This window comes from Liolophura sinensis, chromosome 4 (genome assembly GCF_032854445.1).
Source record: "Liolophura sinensis isolate JHLJ2023 chromosome 4, CUHK_Ljap_v2, whole genome shotgun sequence".
Classification (NCBI taxonomy): domain Eukaryota; kingdom Metazoa; phylum Mollusca; class Polyplacophora; order Chitonida; family Chitonidae; genus Liolophura; species Liolophura sinensis.
Window position 1 is genome coordinate 5,446,210 of NC_088298.1, and position 13,727 is coordinate 5,459,936.

A 13,727-nucleotide genomic window follows, 5' to 3' on the forward strand; every position below is an offset into this window, starting at 1 on the left:
ATCAGGGCATCGAGCAAGACGGATGGTCAGATGTCCACGTCTGATTGCTCCGCATCGTGTTGCACGATTCCTTTGGGCTAGGGGGCACCGGCGTTACAGGTCGGCCACTGGCGTCACGTCGTCTTCACTGACGAAAGCAGATACATCCTTGACCGACAAGATGGGCGACAAAGGGTTCGGAGACTGCGTGGTGAGAACCTCCATGATGACTGTGTCCGGGAGTCCCGTCAAGGTGGCGGTTCAGTGATGGTGAGGAGTGGCATTCATCATGGTGGCAAAACAGAGCTTTTCGTGGCGGAAAGAAACGTCAACGCCGCCGTGTATCTGAATATTTTACAGGAACACTGCTTGCCACATGCAAGACAAGTCTAAGGCAACAACTTTCGGCTTCAAGACGACAACGCCAGGCCACACAGGGCCAACGTCGTCAGACAATTTCTTTGGGATGAGGGTGTGGAGCAGCTCCCATGGCCAGCCTGTTCGCCTGACATGAACCCCATCGAGCATGCCTGGGATGTCCTTGGCCGTGCGATCAAGGACCGGGACAATGCACCTCAAACCCTGCAAAATTAGCATAGGCTCTGAGGGAAGAGTGGGACGCTATGCACGTTGACGTCATCAACAACCTCGTTGATAGCATGCCGCGGCGTCTCCTTGCCCTCATTCGTGCCAGAGGTGGTCACACACGTTACTAGAAACTTTTAATCTTTTGCTGAGACTTTAATTGTGCATTCCCATTTGTCAATCTCATCGATTCATCTGTTTTCATTTGAATCTTATGGTGACATTAAATCTCAACAATTGAAACTAAATCTTCTGGTTTTGTATTCCTTTCACCAGTTTGCATTCTCTGGACGTTTGAAGATTGCAAATGGTTCCACCTTTTAACCGAAGATGGTAAATCTGTCTACAGTTTTCTGGGTAGATTTGGGCAAATTTGGAAAAAATCTGGCACAAAATAATTTATTCCATCATTTTGGGCAACAGTGTATCTGACCGTGTGAATTTGCAAAACCATGTTCAAATTGTTTATGATGAGTTTCATTATATTTGGTAGAACATCATTCATTCATTCCCCTAGAGCAATCCTTGCATCTTTCCAACAATATTGACCAGTGGTCATTGATTGGCCGTTTCTCATTGCACGATTTCGTCCTAATTTCGCCTTTTGAGACCTTTTTCTCCCACCATTACGATGTGTTTATCTGTACGTCACACGTGAGAAAGTTCGTCAGTAACTTGCCAAAGGCTGGTGGTTTACCCCGACCACTCCCATTTGTTTTATCCTTACACATGACCGCCATCGTATGAAGGACGACAATCGACTGTAAAGCCTTCTATCGACGTTACAATCCATTGAAAATATAAGTTACGCAGCTTGCAGAAGGAATTGTTATGTAATTGAAAATTTTCCGAGTTACGACATAGGCCTGCATAAACAGGCAATGTAGCCATCAGTTACATTTCTTGCCTTCCTTTACGAATGCATTTGCACACAATAATGGTTCAGCAGCTAACAACATGTGAAAAATTTCCGTTACATCTTTTTGACACAATTAATTTGCACATGTTTGCAAACAGAGTCGAAACTTACTAGATGCCATTCAACGTAGAGCAACTATGTGCACTTAGCGTAAACTTTGGAGCGATCTTAAATATTTTACAACAGGCTGTAATTGTTTTGTCGTAAGCTTTAATACTATCCATTTGCAAGTGGTCCCAGGCTGTTTGATTTCCATTACCTTCCAGTGCCAGTGCTCGGGGAAGTTAATCCAGCATTGCCAAATTCCGTCTTTAAACACCAACTCGTTGATGGAAGTCATCGGCAAAGCGAACAGGAAAGAAATCGTCCAGGCTGTACCAATTAGCCATTTAGATCGAGCTCCTGTGAAAAGAGATATTTATTTTCTGATTGATTCAGTGATTGAGTGATCAGTTTATATATTCGTGATTTTATGATTATAGGCATGATTATCTAGGTAAGGTTAAACATCCTGATAAATATAATAAAAGTCTTACAGCGCAGAGAGTAAAACTAGTACAGCGCTGACCGTGTAATAATTGGCAAATCTAACTGCCAATATTTACATATATACACGGCCTCTTGTCAATTTAAGTCCGTTAATATTTTACTCTATCTGATCATGACAAGCTTGAAAAGTAGCAATGCCTATTGAATTGTTTTAAGTTTTGCGCGTATTCAAGAATATTTCTCTTACGCCAAGGCGACTGTATCAAGTAGATATAAAAAGGCTTACAACATGGAGAGTAAACCAGAGGAGCAACTACGGCGTGGTAATTGGCAAATCTCACACGTAACAGGTGAAATACCCAGCTGAGGTACAGCAGTACCTCAGCAAAGGCTAAGAAACATTAAAAGAGTTCCACTCAGCAGGACTGAAAGGGTTTATAGAAAAAGAGTTATGCTCGAGTATTAGAAGCATAAATAAACTGTTTTTCAGATTTTTTAAAAACAAGGTACAGGTGATTAAAATTATTGACTGGCGGTTGACATTACGGCCCCATGCCACGGGTGCTGGGCGAATGCTGACATCACAGCCCCACGCCAAGGGTGCTTGGCGAATGTCGACATTACAGTCCCATGCTATGGGTGCTGGGCGAATGTTGACATTACGGCTCTATGGCTTTAGTGCTGGGAGAATGTTGACATGGCCCCATGCCATGGGTGCTGGGCGAATGTTGACATTACGGCTCTATGGCTTTAGTGTTGGGCGAATGTTGACATTACGGCCCCATTTCATGGGTGCTTGGCTAATGTTGACTTTACGGTCCCATGCCATGGGTGCTGGGCGAATGTTGACATTACGGCCCCATGCCACAGGTGCTGGGCGAATGTTGACATTACGACCCCACGCCAAGGGCGCTTGGCGAATGTTGACATTACAGTTCCATGCCATGGGTGCTTGGCGAATGTTGACATTACGGCCCCATGCCACAGGTGCTGGGAGAATGTTGACATTACGGCCCCATGCCACGGGTGCTGGGAGCATATGGAGCCCAAACACTCGAGATTCAACAGTATTTCTTTGTAAACAGTGGCTAGATAGCTCTGGAATACGTGTAGAAAGGCTCATGCCGTGACATTTTACATCCGCGTTGTGCAAAATGCCTTAACATGGCATTAGATGTCTTTACATGGTGTTAAATGTCTTTATATGGTGTCAAAAGTCTTAACGTCGTATAAAACCGTAATATGGTGTAAAAAATTTACCTTTCACAAAATGTCTCCAAACTGCAGAGAAAGGTTTTATGCCTCTGGAGACTTTTTGTAATGCTCCAATGTTTTATGTCGTTTTCACCTTTTTCACTGATTGCCTGGAAGTTTCTTCCCGTTGTTTTTACCTTCTTTACTTGTGGTTGCACTATTCATTACAACATTGGAAGCCATAAGATGAGAGTAAACTAAAAGCTAAATCTCTAAAGAAAGGTATGGTTGTCATACAGAATAATATGCCGTTGTCACGCTCCTAAATTTACGATCCATAGAAGCCAAGTAATTGTTAAATTTTCGTGGTCATCCTTGCCCAAGTGACCTGTTTTTTTTTTGTTTTTTTTTTATTGGTGTTTTACGCCGTACTCAAGAATATTTCACTTATACGATGGCGGCCAGCATTATGGTGGGTGGAAACCGGGCAGAACCCGGGGGAAACCCACGACCATCCGCAGGTAGCTGACAGACCTTCTCACATACGGCCGGAGAGAAAGCCAGCATGAGCTGGACTTGAACTCACAGCGACCGCATTGGTGAGAGACTCCTGGGTCATTACGCTGCGGTAGCGCGCTAACCAACTGAGCCACGAAGGCCCCGCACAATGAACCATAGCTCTCCTGTTTCAGAAACCCATCTGCAGCATCATCATCATCAGCATTTTATCCTTCTATTTTTATGCCATGGACGTATATCACCTATTGTTAGCAGGAGTGAAAGGAACATCGGCATGGCGTAAAACACCTGATAAATGTTTATTTTTTGTATATTGTCTGAGTGCCCAACTTACAAATTAAGCGTCTTTTTCTGACTGGAGTCTGCGTTACGAAGCAGTCGCAAATTACATCTGGCGTATTTTCCATAACAACATGTAGAACAGAGATGCTTCCACATAGTAAATGCGATTGGCGTAGTGCTGCGACATCTTTGAAAAACAGGCCCTTAGCGTCAACCGTGCAAGGCACCCAACAGACTGTCAAGCGCCCGTATACCTGACGATAATTTTATCTGTTTGGGAAGCCAATATGTAAATTACTTGTACACTGGAAAAGAAGTTTCCTTTCATTATTCCAGTCCACACTTGTAGTTTATTTAGGGATTAGACGGTCTTCCGCTCTCAAGCCTTTTGCCAACAGTCTTACCGGGTCAAGTGATTCCAACAACGTCGCAGTGTTACAGAGTCGGTTTTGAGGTTAAATCAATGAAGCTGGCGGCGCCTTAGATCCATTGGACCGAAACATTGATTAAGGACAGATTTCCTTAAATCAAATAACAGGATTTTGTTAATGTCCCGGTTTTTTTAGGGATGTAATTAAATCACCGCGCTGTTGGGAGACAGCAGGATATAGAAAGTGGGATCTGGCCGAGACGGCATCCGGCTTATACATCACAGTTCTGAGTACACCCTGTGCGTTCTAAAGGCTCAAGAATTTGGTAAATATTGAATACCGAAATCTAAATAATCAAACCCTTCTTAACAAAACCCGATAGTGGCAGCAAATCTGATTGCAGTTTAGATTAAAATTAATTCACTGAGAAGTGGATGAAGGGACCCAGCGCTATACCAACTTGACCCCTGCTGAAAGAGAGACATTCAATCTGCTTCAAATGAAAAAATAATCCTCCTAGGGAGTTTTAATTATTCGACTCAACAAATCAATGACTTCCAATGATTTTTTTGTTTGCTTTAGGTTTTAAATGCGTTTCCAGGTCACCTAGTTGTCTTTTTTTCATCGGTACTACTTAAGACAGCCCTTAAGGAGATAAAATAAAAAACATAAGTAAATCCCGGGGAAAAAAGCGCTGAAATGAAGGTTCAAAACTACCGTGACTTTGTTTTTCAGTTTTTCTTTTTGAGGGAATTCAGCACAGTCAAATCCTTGAACAGTTTGATTTGTTTTTTACAGCCAGGATTCTGATGGTGATAATCCTTATCCAAGACATTGTTTTCATGTGAATGTTTATTAAATATGGCTATCACAAGCATTGATTGATTGATTGATTAATTAGCTGATTGGTTGATTAATTCACTGATTGTTTCGACTTGTACGGGATTGTTTGATTTAATTCACTGTAACTGAGTTACCTGCTCTAGTAAAGTACATGGGTCTAGCTATGACGTCTAGTCTGTCTATACTCAGAGCCACCAGGACGTAAGTAGATGCGTATGTGACGACGCCTTGCATGTAGCGAACAGTTCGACAGACTGCGTCACCTGCCATGAATTCCACCGTGATCTTCCATATCGTGTCCGGTAGAACATTCAAAAGGCCGACGCTCAAGTCTGGAAAAACAATGAAACAGATTTAATTGAATGCAAATCATGGAAAACACCATAATACAAGTATATCTGACTGCTGCAAATCTGGAATACATTCAGTTGGTTTTAATTGATGCCAATCTGGAAATCACTTGAGTTGATCTAATTGATGTAAATCTTGAAATCTTTGGAGAAGGTCTCAATCATCCAGAACGGTTACATCTGATCCAGACACCAGTTACATCTGATAGCCTGAAATCTGAGACACATCTGAATTGATCTGTTGGAAGGATTGGCTGGTGCAAATCTGGAAGGTGCTTTAATATACTTGTTATAGTCTGTATACAGTGTACAGGAAATGATTTAAATGTGGAAAACAATGTACAGGGTGCGAATGATTTAAACGTGAAAAGCAGTGTGCAGGGTATGAATGATTTAAACCTGGAAACAATGTACAGGATGTGAATGATTTAAACGTGGAAAACAGTGTGCAGTGTGTGAATGATTTAAACGTGAAAACAATGTACAAGATGTGAATGATTTACACGTGGAAACAGTGTAAAGGGTGTGAATGATTTAAATGTGGAAACAATGTACAAGATGTGAATGATTTAAACGTGGAAACAATGTACAAGATGTGAATGATTTACACGTGGAAACAGTGTACAGGATGTGAATGATTTAAATGTGCAAACAATGTACAAGATGTGAATGCTTTAAACGTGAAAACAATGTACAAGATGTGAATGATTTACACGTGGAAACAGTGTACAGGATGTGAATGATTTAAATGTGCAAACAATGTACAAGATGTGAATGCTTTAAACGTGGAAACAATGTACAGGAGGTGAATGATTTAAACGTGAAAAACAATGTACAGGGTGTGAATGATTTAAACGTGGAAAAAATGTACAGGATGTGAATGATTTAAATGTGGAAGCAATGTACAGGGCATGAATGATTTAAACGTGGAAAACAATGTACAGGACATGAATGATGTAAACGTGGAAACAATGTACAGGATGTAAATGATTTAAAAGTGGAAAAAATGTGCAAGGTGTGAATGATTTAAACGTGAAAACAATGTACAGGATGTGAATGATTTAGACGTGAAAACAATGTGCAGGGTGTGAATGATTTATACGTGGAAAACAGTGTACAGAGTGCGAATGATTTAAACGTGGAAAAGAGTGTACAGGCTATGAATGCTTTTAACGTGGAAAACAATGTGCAGGGTTTGAATGATTTAAACGTGGAAACAATGTGCAGGGTGTGAATGATTTAAAAGTGGAAAACAATGTGAAAGGTGTGAATGATTTAAACGTGAAAACAATGTACAGGATGTGAATGATTTACACGTGAAAACAATGTGCAGGGTGTGAATGATTTATACGTGGAAAACAGTGTACAGAGTGTGAATGATTTAAACGTGGAAAAGAGTGTACAGGCTATGAATGCTTTTAACGTGGAAAACAATGTGCAGGGTTTGAATGATTTAAATGTGGAAACAATGTACAGGGTGTGAATGATTTAAACGTAGAAAACAATGTACAGAGTGTGAATGATTTAAACGTGGAAAAGAGTGTACAGGCTATGAATGCTTTTAACGTGGAAAACAATGTGCAGGGTTTGAATGATTTAAACGTGGAAACAATGTGCAGGGTGTGAATGATTTAAACGTGGAAAACAATGTGAAAGGTGTGAATGATTTAAACGTGGAAAACAATGTACAGGATATAAATGATTTAAACGTGGAAAACAATGAATAGGATGTGAATGACCTCACTCATTGAATTACATTCACGCTTCACTGGGAAAGTCGAAATGAAGTGTGACCGGTTGAGCTGTCAGTAAGGAATCAGACATTTGAGCGTTTCAGTTTGCAATCTGATACCAGTGATTTTTCTGTGAATTTCTTCTTCAGATTTTCACCTTCGATAACTGCTGTTTTTCTATAATCAGCAACTTATTTGTTTAACTTTAAGGGTGATATTAATGTCATAGTGACCTGTGAATGCCATTAAAAGAACAGTTTGTTAAGATCATCTTCCGCTCTGATGACTAAAATGTAAAATTTACATCTCCACATCGTCGCAAAAACTTGGTTATAAACTCATACTCATTAATCTTAATGATTCCTACCTCGCTGTAATGGCAAATCTGGAAGAAAAAATACACATCTTGAGACAGTAATGTACATACTTTCGCACTTGATAGGCCTGGATCAGTATGATACATTATTCCGAGCCATTTTAGAAAAACCAAAAACACGCATTAAGAAAATGAAACGTCCGCGTAATCGCCAAGCCTGGTAAAGTACATCATTGCGGTTCTAAAGTCACAGCACATACAAAATACAAAAGAGTGAAATGAAATATGATATTGTGATATAAAATCAAAGACTGCGATTAGAGTGAGACAGAGTGATGTGATTGGCCGAGAAAGGGAAATGCACCATGCCTCCAATCGGATTATACGTAAAGCTCGAAACACATTTTCCCACAACACATACGTATAGTGACCTGTACATAGGTCGTCATTAAAATCGTCGCCGGATTTGAAATGTTTGTGTCAGAACTGCTTGAGCTTACGCATAGGCTTCAATATATGTTTGGAACATTTTAAATTCTTTATCGTTTTTCCTATCTTGCAAAATAGGGTTTAAACTATATCCGTTTTTATAAAGTAGATATACAGGCATAGATGAACAGTTAAATTAATGTGTATCATTCATAAAGCTGACACGTTTTACGCCGTATTCAAGAATATTTCACTTATACGGCAGTGGCCAGCATAATGGTGAGAGGAAACCAGACAGAGCCCGTGGGAAACCCGCGCCATACGCAGGTTGTAGTCAGACCTTACCATGCAAGATCCGTTAAATAGGAGTCAGCAGTTAATATCTTTGAATGCACACCAGAAATAAATCATTTTTCTTCACAAACCACTTCGGCATTTTTTCATAAAGCAAATGAGCATTTTTTCACAAAACAAATTAACATATTATTTCACAAATTTATTGAGCATTTTTCGTCACAAAACAAGTTAATATTTTCACAAAACAATTGATTATTATCACTTAATCAACGAGAAACTTCTACAGTTAACTCTCTGTCTCGTCGTAACAATTATTTCCTGTTTTGTACCTCTTCCATTTAGTACCTCTCACGTTCTGATGTATGTGTACTCATAAAACAGTGGAGGTCGGGTCATACCAAAGACTTTAAAACTGGTAGTTGTTGGTGCCTCGCTTAGTGCTCAGGACTGAGAGGTTAGAGCGAGGAAACAGGACTGCTTTACCCTGAGTCAGTATAAAGTCTTCGGCATGATGCGTCAGTGGCGGCAGTACTTTAGTGGCATGGACTTGTCTTGCCACAAGAAGACACAGTACAAGTAAACACGCCTAATGATTCCTCGTTGTCATATGACTGAGCGTTTGTTAAGTACGACGTTAAACCCCAAACATACACACAGACATATAAAACAGTTGGGTGGTGTATATCTGTGCGGAGTTAAAGCAGAAAACGACGCTTTTTTGACCATTTTGTGCTGAACTGTCGGTGTCTCTATGGACTAGATTCAAGCATTCTCATCACTAAATACAGGGTGTCCCAGAAGTCGTGCACCATCCTGATTTTCATTTTGTCCCTGTGTTTAAGATTGGAAATTGATTTTAAAGTTTTTTTGTATCTCTTTCAGAATTGATTATGGCTAATAAACTAACAGTACAAGAAAGAGTTGAATGGGCAACACACCGCTCTGTACCTCAAGCATTCAACCTCAACCTGGATGGTGTGCGACTTCTGGGGCACCTTGTATATTTGTCATTGATGTATTTTGTTTTCTATATGATGGGATTCTAAATTTAGTTGCATGAGACATGACGTTTAAAGCATGACGTTTGACGCATGACGTTTGATGCATGACGTTTGGATGACGGAGATGACGTAAAAACACATGTCCGCAGTTGAACCTTGCGTGAATTTTGTTGTGAGTGAGTGAATGATTTGCCCACTCTCACTGCTGGTATGGTGTTGAGGACACTAATTATCGATGGACTACGGTCGTGGGGGATATTGCCCAGTCTGAAGTTTGTTAAAGACCGCTTGTCTTCCACCAGTTTGACATGTTCGTACGTCACGCGTGGGAGAGTTTGTCACCAACTGGCCAAAGGTCGGTGGTTTATTCCCGCATTCCCGAACTGACTTGGTAAGAAGCCAAATAAACTTTGCCACCCTCATATTGTCAACAAGGCCCAACGAACAGTGAAATCGCGGGAATGTACCAATTCTCGGTCCAATGACTCGTGTGTCCCAGCCACTGAATAACTCGTGTGTCCCAGCCACTGAATAACTCGTGTGTCTCAGCCATTGAATGACTCGCGTGTCCCAGCTCCCGTTTGTTTTTTGGTCACCAAACTTCTTTTAATAAGAAGAAACCGAACAGTACCCCTAGGGAATAAGCCGAATTGGCATTTCAAGAGTCTCACGAGTTCACGTACATTTGGACGACACAGAATGGGGGATCTCACAAATTAAAACGCCACTAACCTTCGTGGTTTTACGGTATTTGCAAGACTGAATATACATCTGGTATAGTCGGATGTGTCGGCTCAGTCGCGAGACCTCACGCGATAGCCTCACGTTCTCCTGTAACAAACTCCAAGGAAGGCAAAAGCGAGATTCGAACTCTGGAGATCAAGGATAAATGAAGTACATGTTTAGAAGTTTAAGATCACTCGGAATTCAGAATTAATCATTACTATTTGGACATTTTGTGAGCAAATAAATTTTGATCTTTTGCTCACAAGCAATTGATTATATACTGAAGTGGGCCAATTCATAAATTCAAATGAAAGCAAATTGATGTCAAAATCTCCGCCGATCCATGCGCAGACATACAGCGTATCAATGAATGCTAAAATGCTTCGGGTAAAGCCTGATGGTCATCCAAAAAAAAGGCTCATTTTTATGGAGTTCAAATATGATATCAATAAACCCTATTACAGCCCTAACTCCAGAAACGTTTTGTTGCCAAGAAAATCAATCAATCAATAAAAAAAATTAATAATATAGACTGTTTAGGAGAGAGTCCATGATGTGCGTCTAATTTGGACTTGTCACGTTTATGATACAGTTTTATAGCATGACCCCGCTCGACTTCCCTGTGCTTTTTTAAAATGATTTTGTCAGACCTATTACATACACTAAGCCACATCGATTTTTCATACAGACAGATTTCTTGGACTGATTTGACGAAATTACATAACCGCCATGAGGGAAATCAAATTTCATCCAACATTGACAAATAATATTATACTGGACAATTCTCTATCGAATTGACTGTGATCTCTTACTATTTTTTCTACCCGTTTTATCTGGTCAATATTCAGTACTGGCAACATATCACGAGCTATGCCTTTTATGTAGGAAAAGTCTGGAGAGGTTCGACTCTTCTGAAGCGGAGGTAGAAAAGGTCGCGCATGCTTCATTATTATTGAAATCAAGTGATATTATCCTGATCAATATGAAGGTCATCTCATTTTGTTAATAGTTGTAACAGTCCACAATATTTGCAGTGGGCAACGTGATCCATTAAGTGAAGGTAAGTTGCCTCATGCATTTACTGTAGAAATAACAAGCGCCAATGGGTGAAACCCTCTCTTGCCTACAAATGACATCTTGCCTACAAATGACATCTTGCTTACAGATGAGATATGCACACGCGTAATAATGTTTAGAAATATAATAAGAAACTTACAGCATAAAGAGTAAAACCGGAGAAGCAACGAGAGTGTGATAATTGGCAAATGTTCACACCTAACCGGTGAAATACGGTCACCTGTTAATTTACCTTCGGGCTTAATTCTAACTGTTCATGTAAATGCTTAAAGGAGAGCGAATTGTACGCCCCTTGGCGCCATGGTCTCAGATGAGCTGGGTAAATAAAATGCAGTGATGGTTAATTGCAATTATTAGACGACCTTAGACTGGAATTACCCAAAGTGCTGTTGATGTGATCACATATAACATATAAACAACGCAAACGGTAAATCACTTCTATTTCCGCCAAATAGGCTAATTAAGATATTTTGGAAGGTGTTTGACATAACCACGACTGCGTCCATCCAACATTTGTAAGAAGACTTAAGTGTTGACAGGCGGAGGTGGAATAGGTGAGAGTGGAAAGCTAGGAGACCTGGAAAAGTGAATAATGGCGGGATTATTCGACTTCATCATGATAATGATGATTGATTTCACAGACAAATCCAGATTCAGCTTAAATTGACATGTTTCTGATATTTTGGTGGTAATTGCGTATTTTTCCCGCGCGATGGCATCTAGAGTTCTAGCTGAACTGACCCGTTTGTTCTGTTGCAATGCCTGACTTATACGTTACCAGTATGTCCAAAAAACGTCAATGCATAAACAGGCGTGAGAAATAACCACCGCACACAGCTCAGGCCCGAATTACATCAGGGGGACAGGCTTTCCATTCGGATATCTATCATGCGATTCTTTCATCAACTGTCTACACGTCTGTTTGCTTGTCTTTTCGTTCCGATACTTCTCAATGTTCGCTTTTACATCACTGCCACCACTAGACAGGCTTGACCTTTGGAGCCTGTGCGACTAGCATAGGCTTATTTAGGCTTAGCCTCGCCAGTGGTGTTCTTAATGATGTAAAGCGAAAGGTTGAGAACGACGCATGTGCTGTGAGGAGTATGCGCGGAGAGTAAAAATGTGAGCAGTGACGGCAGTGTGATAATTGGCACATGTCCACACGTAACTAGTGAAATCTCGCCTGTTTTCAATTTACCTCAGTATAACAGTTATATCCTTAGACTAACTGTTAATATACACTTACAATAATAAAAATAGCAACTTATACACCAGGACAAATCCTTATAAGAACATCTTCACAAATGTCAGGCGTATTGCGAAGGTCCCCAGGAAGTGGGGTGTCGAGTGTTGAAATATTACCTATGCAAAGTAAGTACTGTTGACGTAATGAACCCTGTTAGCGGGCACTGCCTTCAGACAGAATACCTACAATCTTCAGACATCCAAAAGGGCTTAGCTTAACATGGTTCCTGTGTATCAGTACCAGTACCGCCTGTCTACTATTCGGTAACTTCTGTATCCACTGATTTCTAAGACGTCATTTGGCAGGCTATCATCCACAACGCTAAGTAGGCCAATGATTGATGTTTGCTCATTTTGAGCTTTTGTGTTACACATTATGAAAGCAAAGGTCTCTGGGACTCCGATATCGCCTCCCGACCCACGTGACCCGACCCACGATTGACCCTGGATCTACCGCCCCCGAAGATGACGCTCTGCCTATTGAGCTATCGGGAACAATCCACACGACACATGCTCTCGCTTTAACGCCACTTCTGCAATATTGCAGCGGTATCATGGTGCTGAACGACAGTACATGGTTTTCAAAGAGATACAAATCACACCGAAATTTAAACAAAAACATGCCAAGATTTTCAACGCCACCTAGAAAACATAAACGAGATAAAAATTAAAAACCATATTCAATATTTAAATGAATTCAAATTATTTAGCAGGCCATTCCGACGAAAAATTCAGCGGTGTAGAACCTTTGCCAAACACGAGCAACGTTTACAGTCAACCGTGACATGACTAATGCCGTACCGGGCATCTCTATAACACACTCGCGAGCATTACCCCATGACGTCAATTTGTGTGACGTTTCAATGCAAAAAGGTGGAATCTGAAAGACAACATTTGTCTCAGGAAATAGCATAAACATGCTTTGGCATAAAGGTATGTAACATGTACTCGAAATTCCGGTTTTAAAAGCCTCTCCGCAGTCAGGAGCGAGAGAACAACTGGGAAATCCCAGTGCAATAGTCCAACTTTGAATCGCAGATCTGCATTGCCTGTCTTAACGCTATAAAGACCCTTCATATCTGATTACAGCCTGAAAGTAAAATGCCAGCAGTCGGCGAGCCACTGAACAGATCGTCTCCCAGCTGTAAAAGCAGAGTTCTTACATTAAGCTTCGACTCAACTAATGGGTGCTTCTGGCCACTGTTAAGTAACATTTCTTTCACAAGGAAACCGTGTTCCAAAAGGTGAAATATGAACCGCTAAATAACAGACGTCATTATAGGAATGTCACGGCATAATACGTGACGCTTTTTTCGGTCCGGCTAAACAACAATGCTTTTCTTAGGGGCCCATTAGTGTCCAATGTCATGGT

General features: G+C 40.8%; 1 protein-coding gene across 1 annotated transcript in view; it reads right to left on the bottom strand.

The window, feature by feature from the left end:
* The window catches only part of LOC135464893 (cardioacceleratory peptide receptor-like), a gene marked incomplete at its 3' end in the record, with an annotated part of 68,159 nt that overhangs the window by 12,630 nt on the left and 41,802 nt on the right, over positions 1-13,727 (bottom strand). Inside the window, exons 3-4 of the mRNA XM_064742461.1 lie at positions 5,316-5,513; positions 1,743-1,885 (exon numbers count right to left, since the gene is read on the bottom strand). Coding sequence (XP_064598531.1) covers positions 1,743-1,885; positions 5,316-5,513 — 341 coding nt within the window. The remainder of the gene's footprint in view (positions 1-1,742; positions 1,886-5,315; positions 5,514-13,727) is intronic.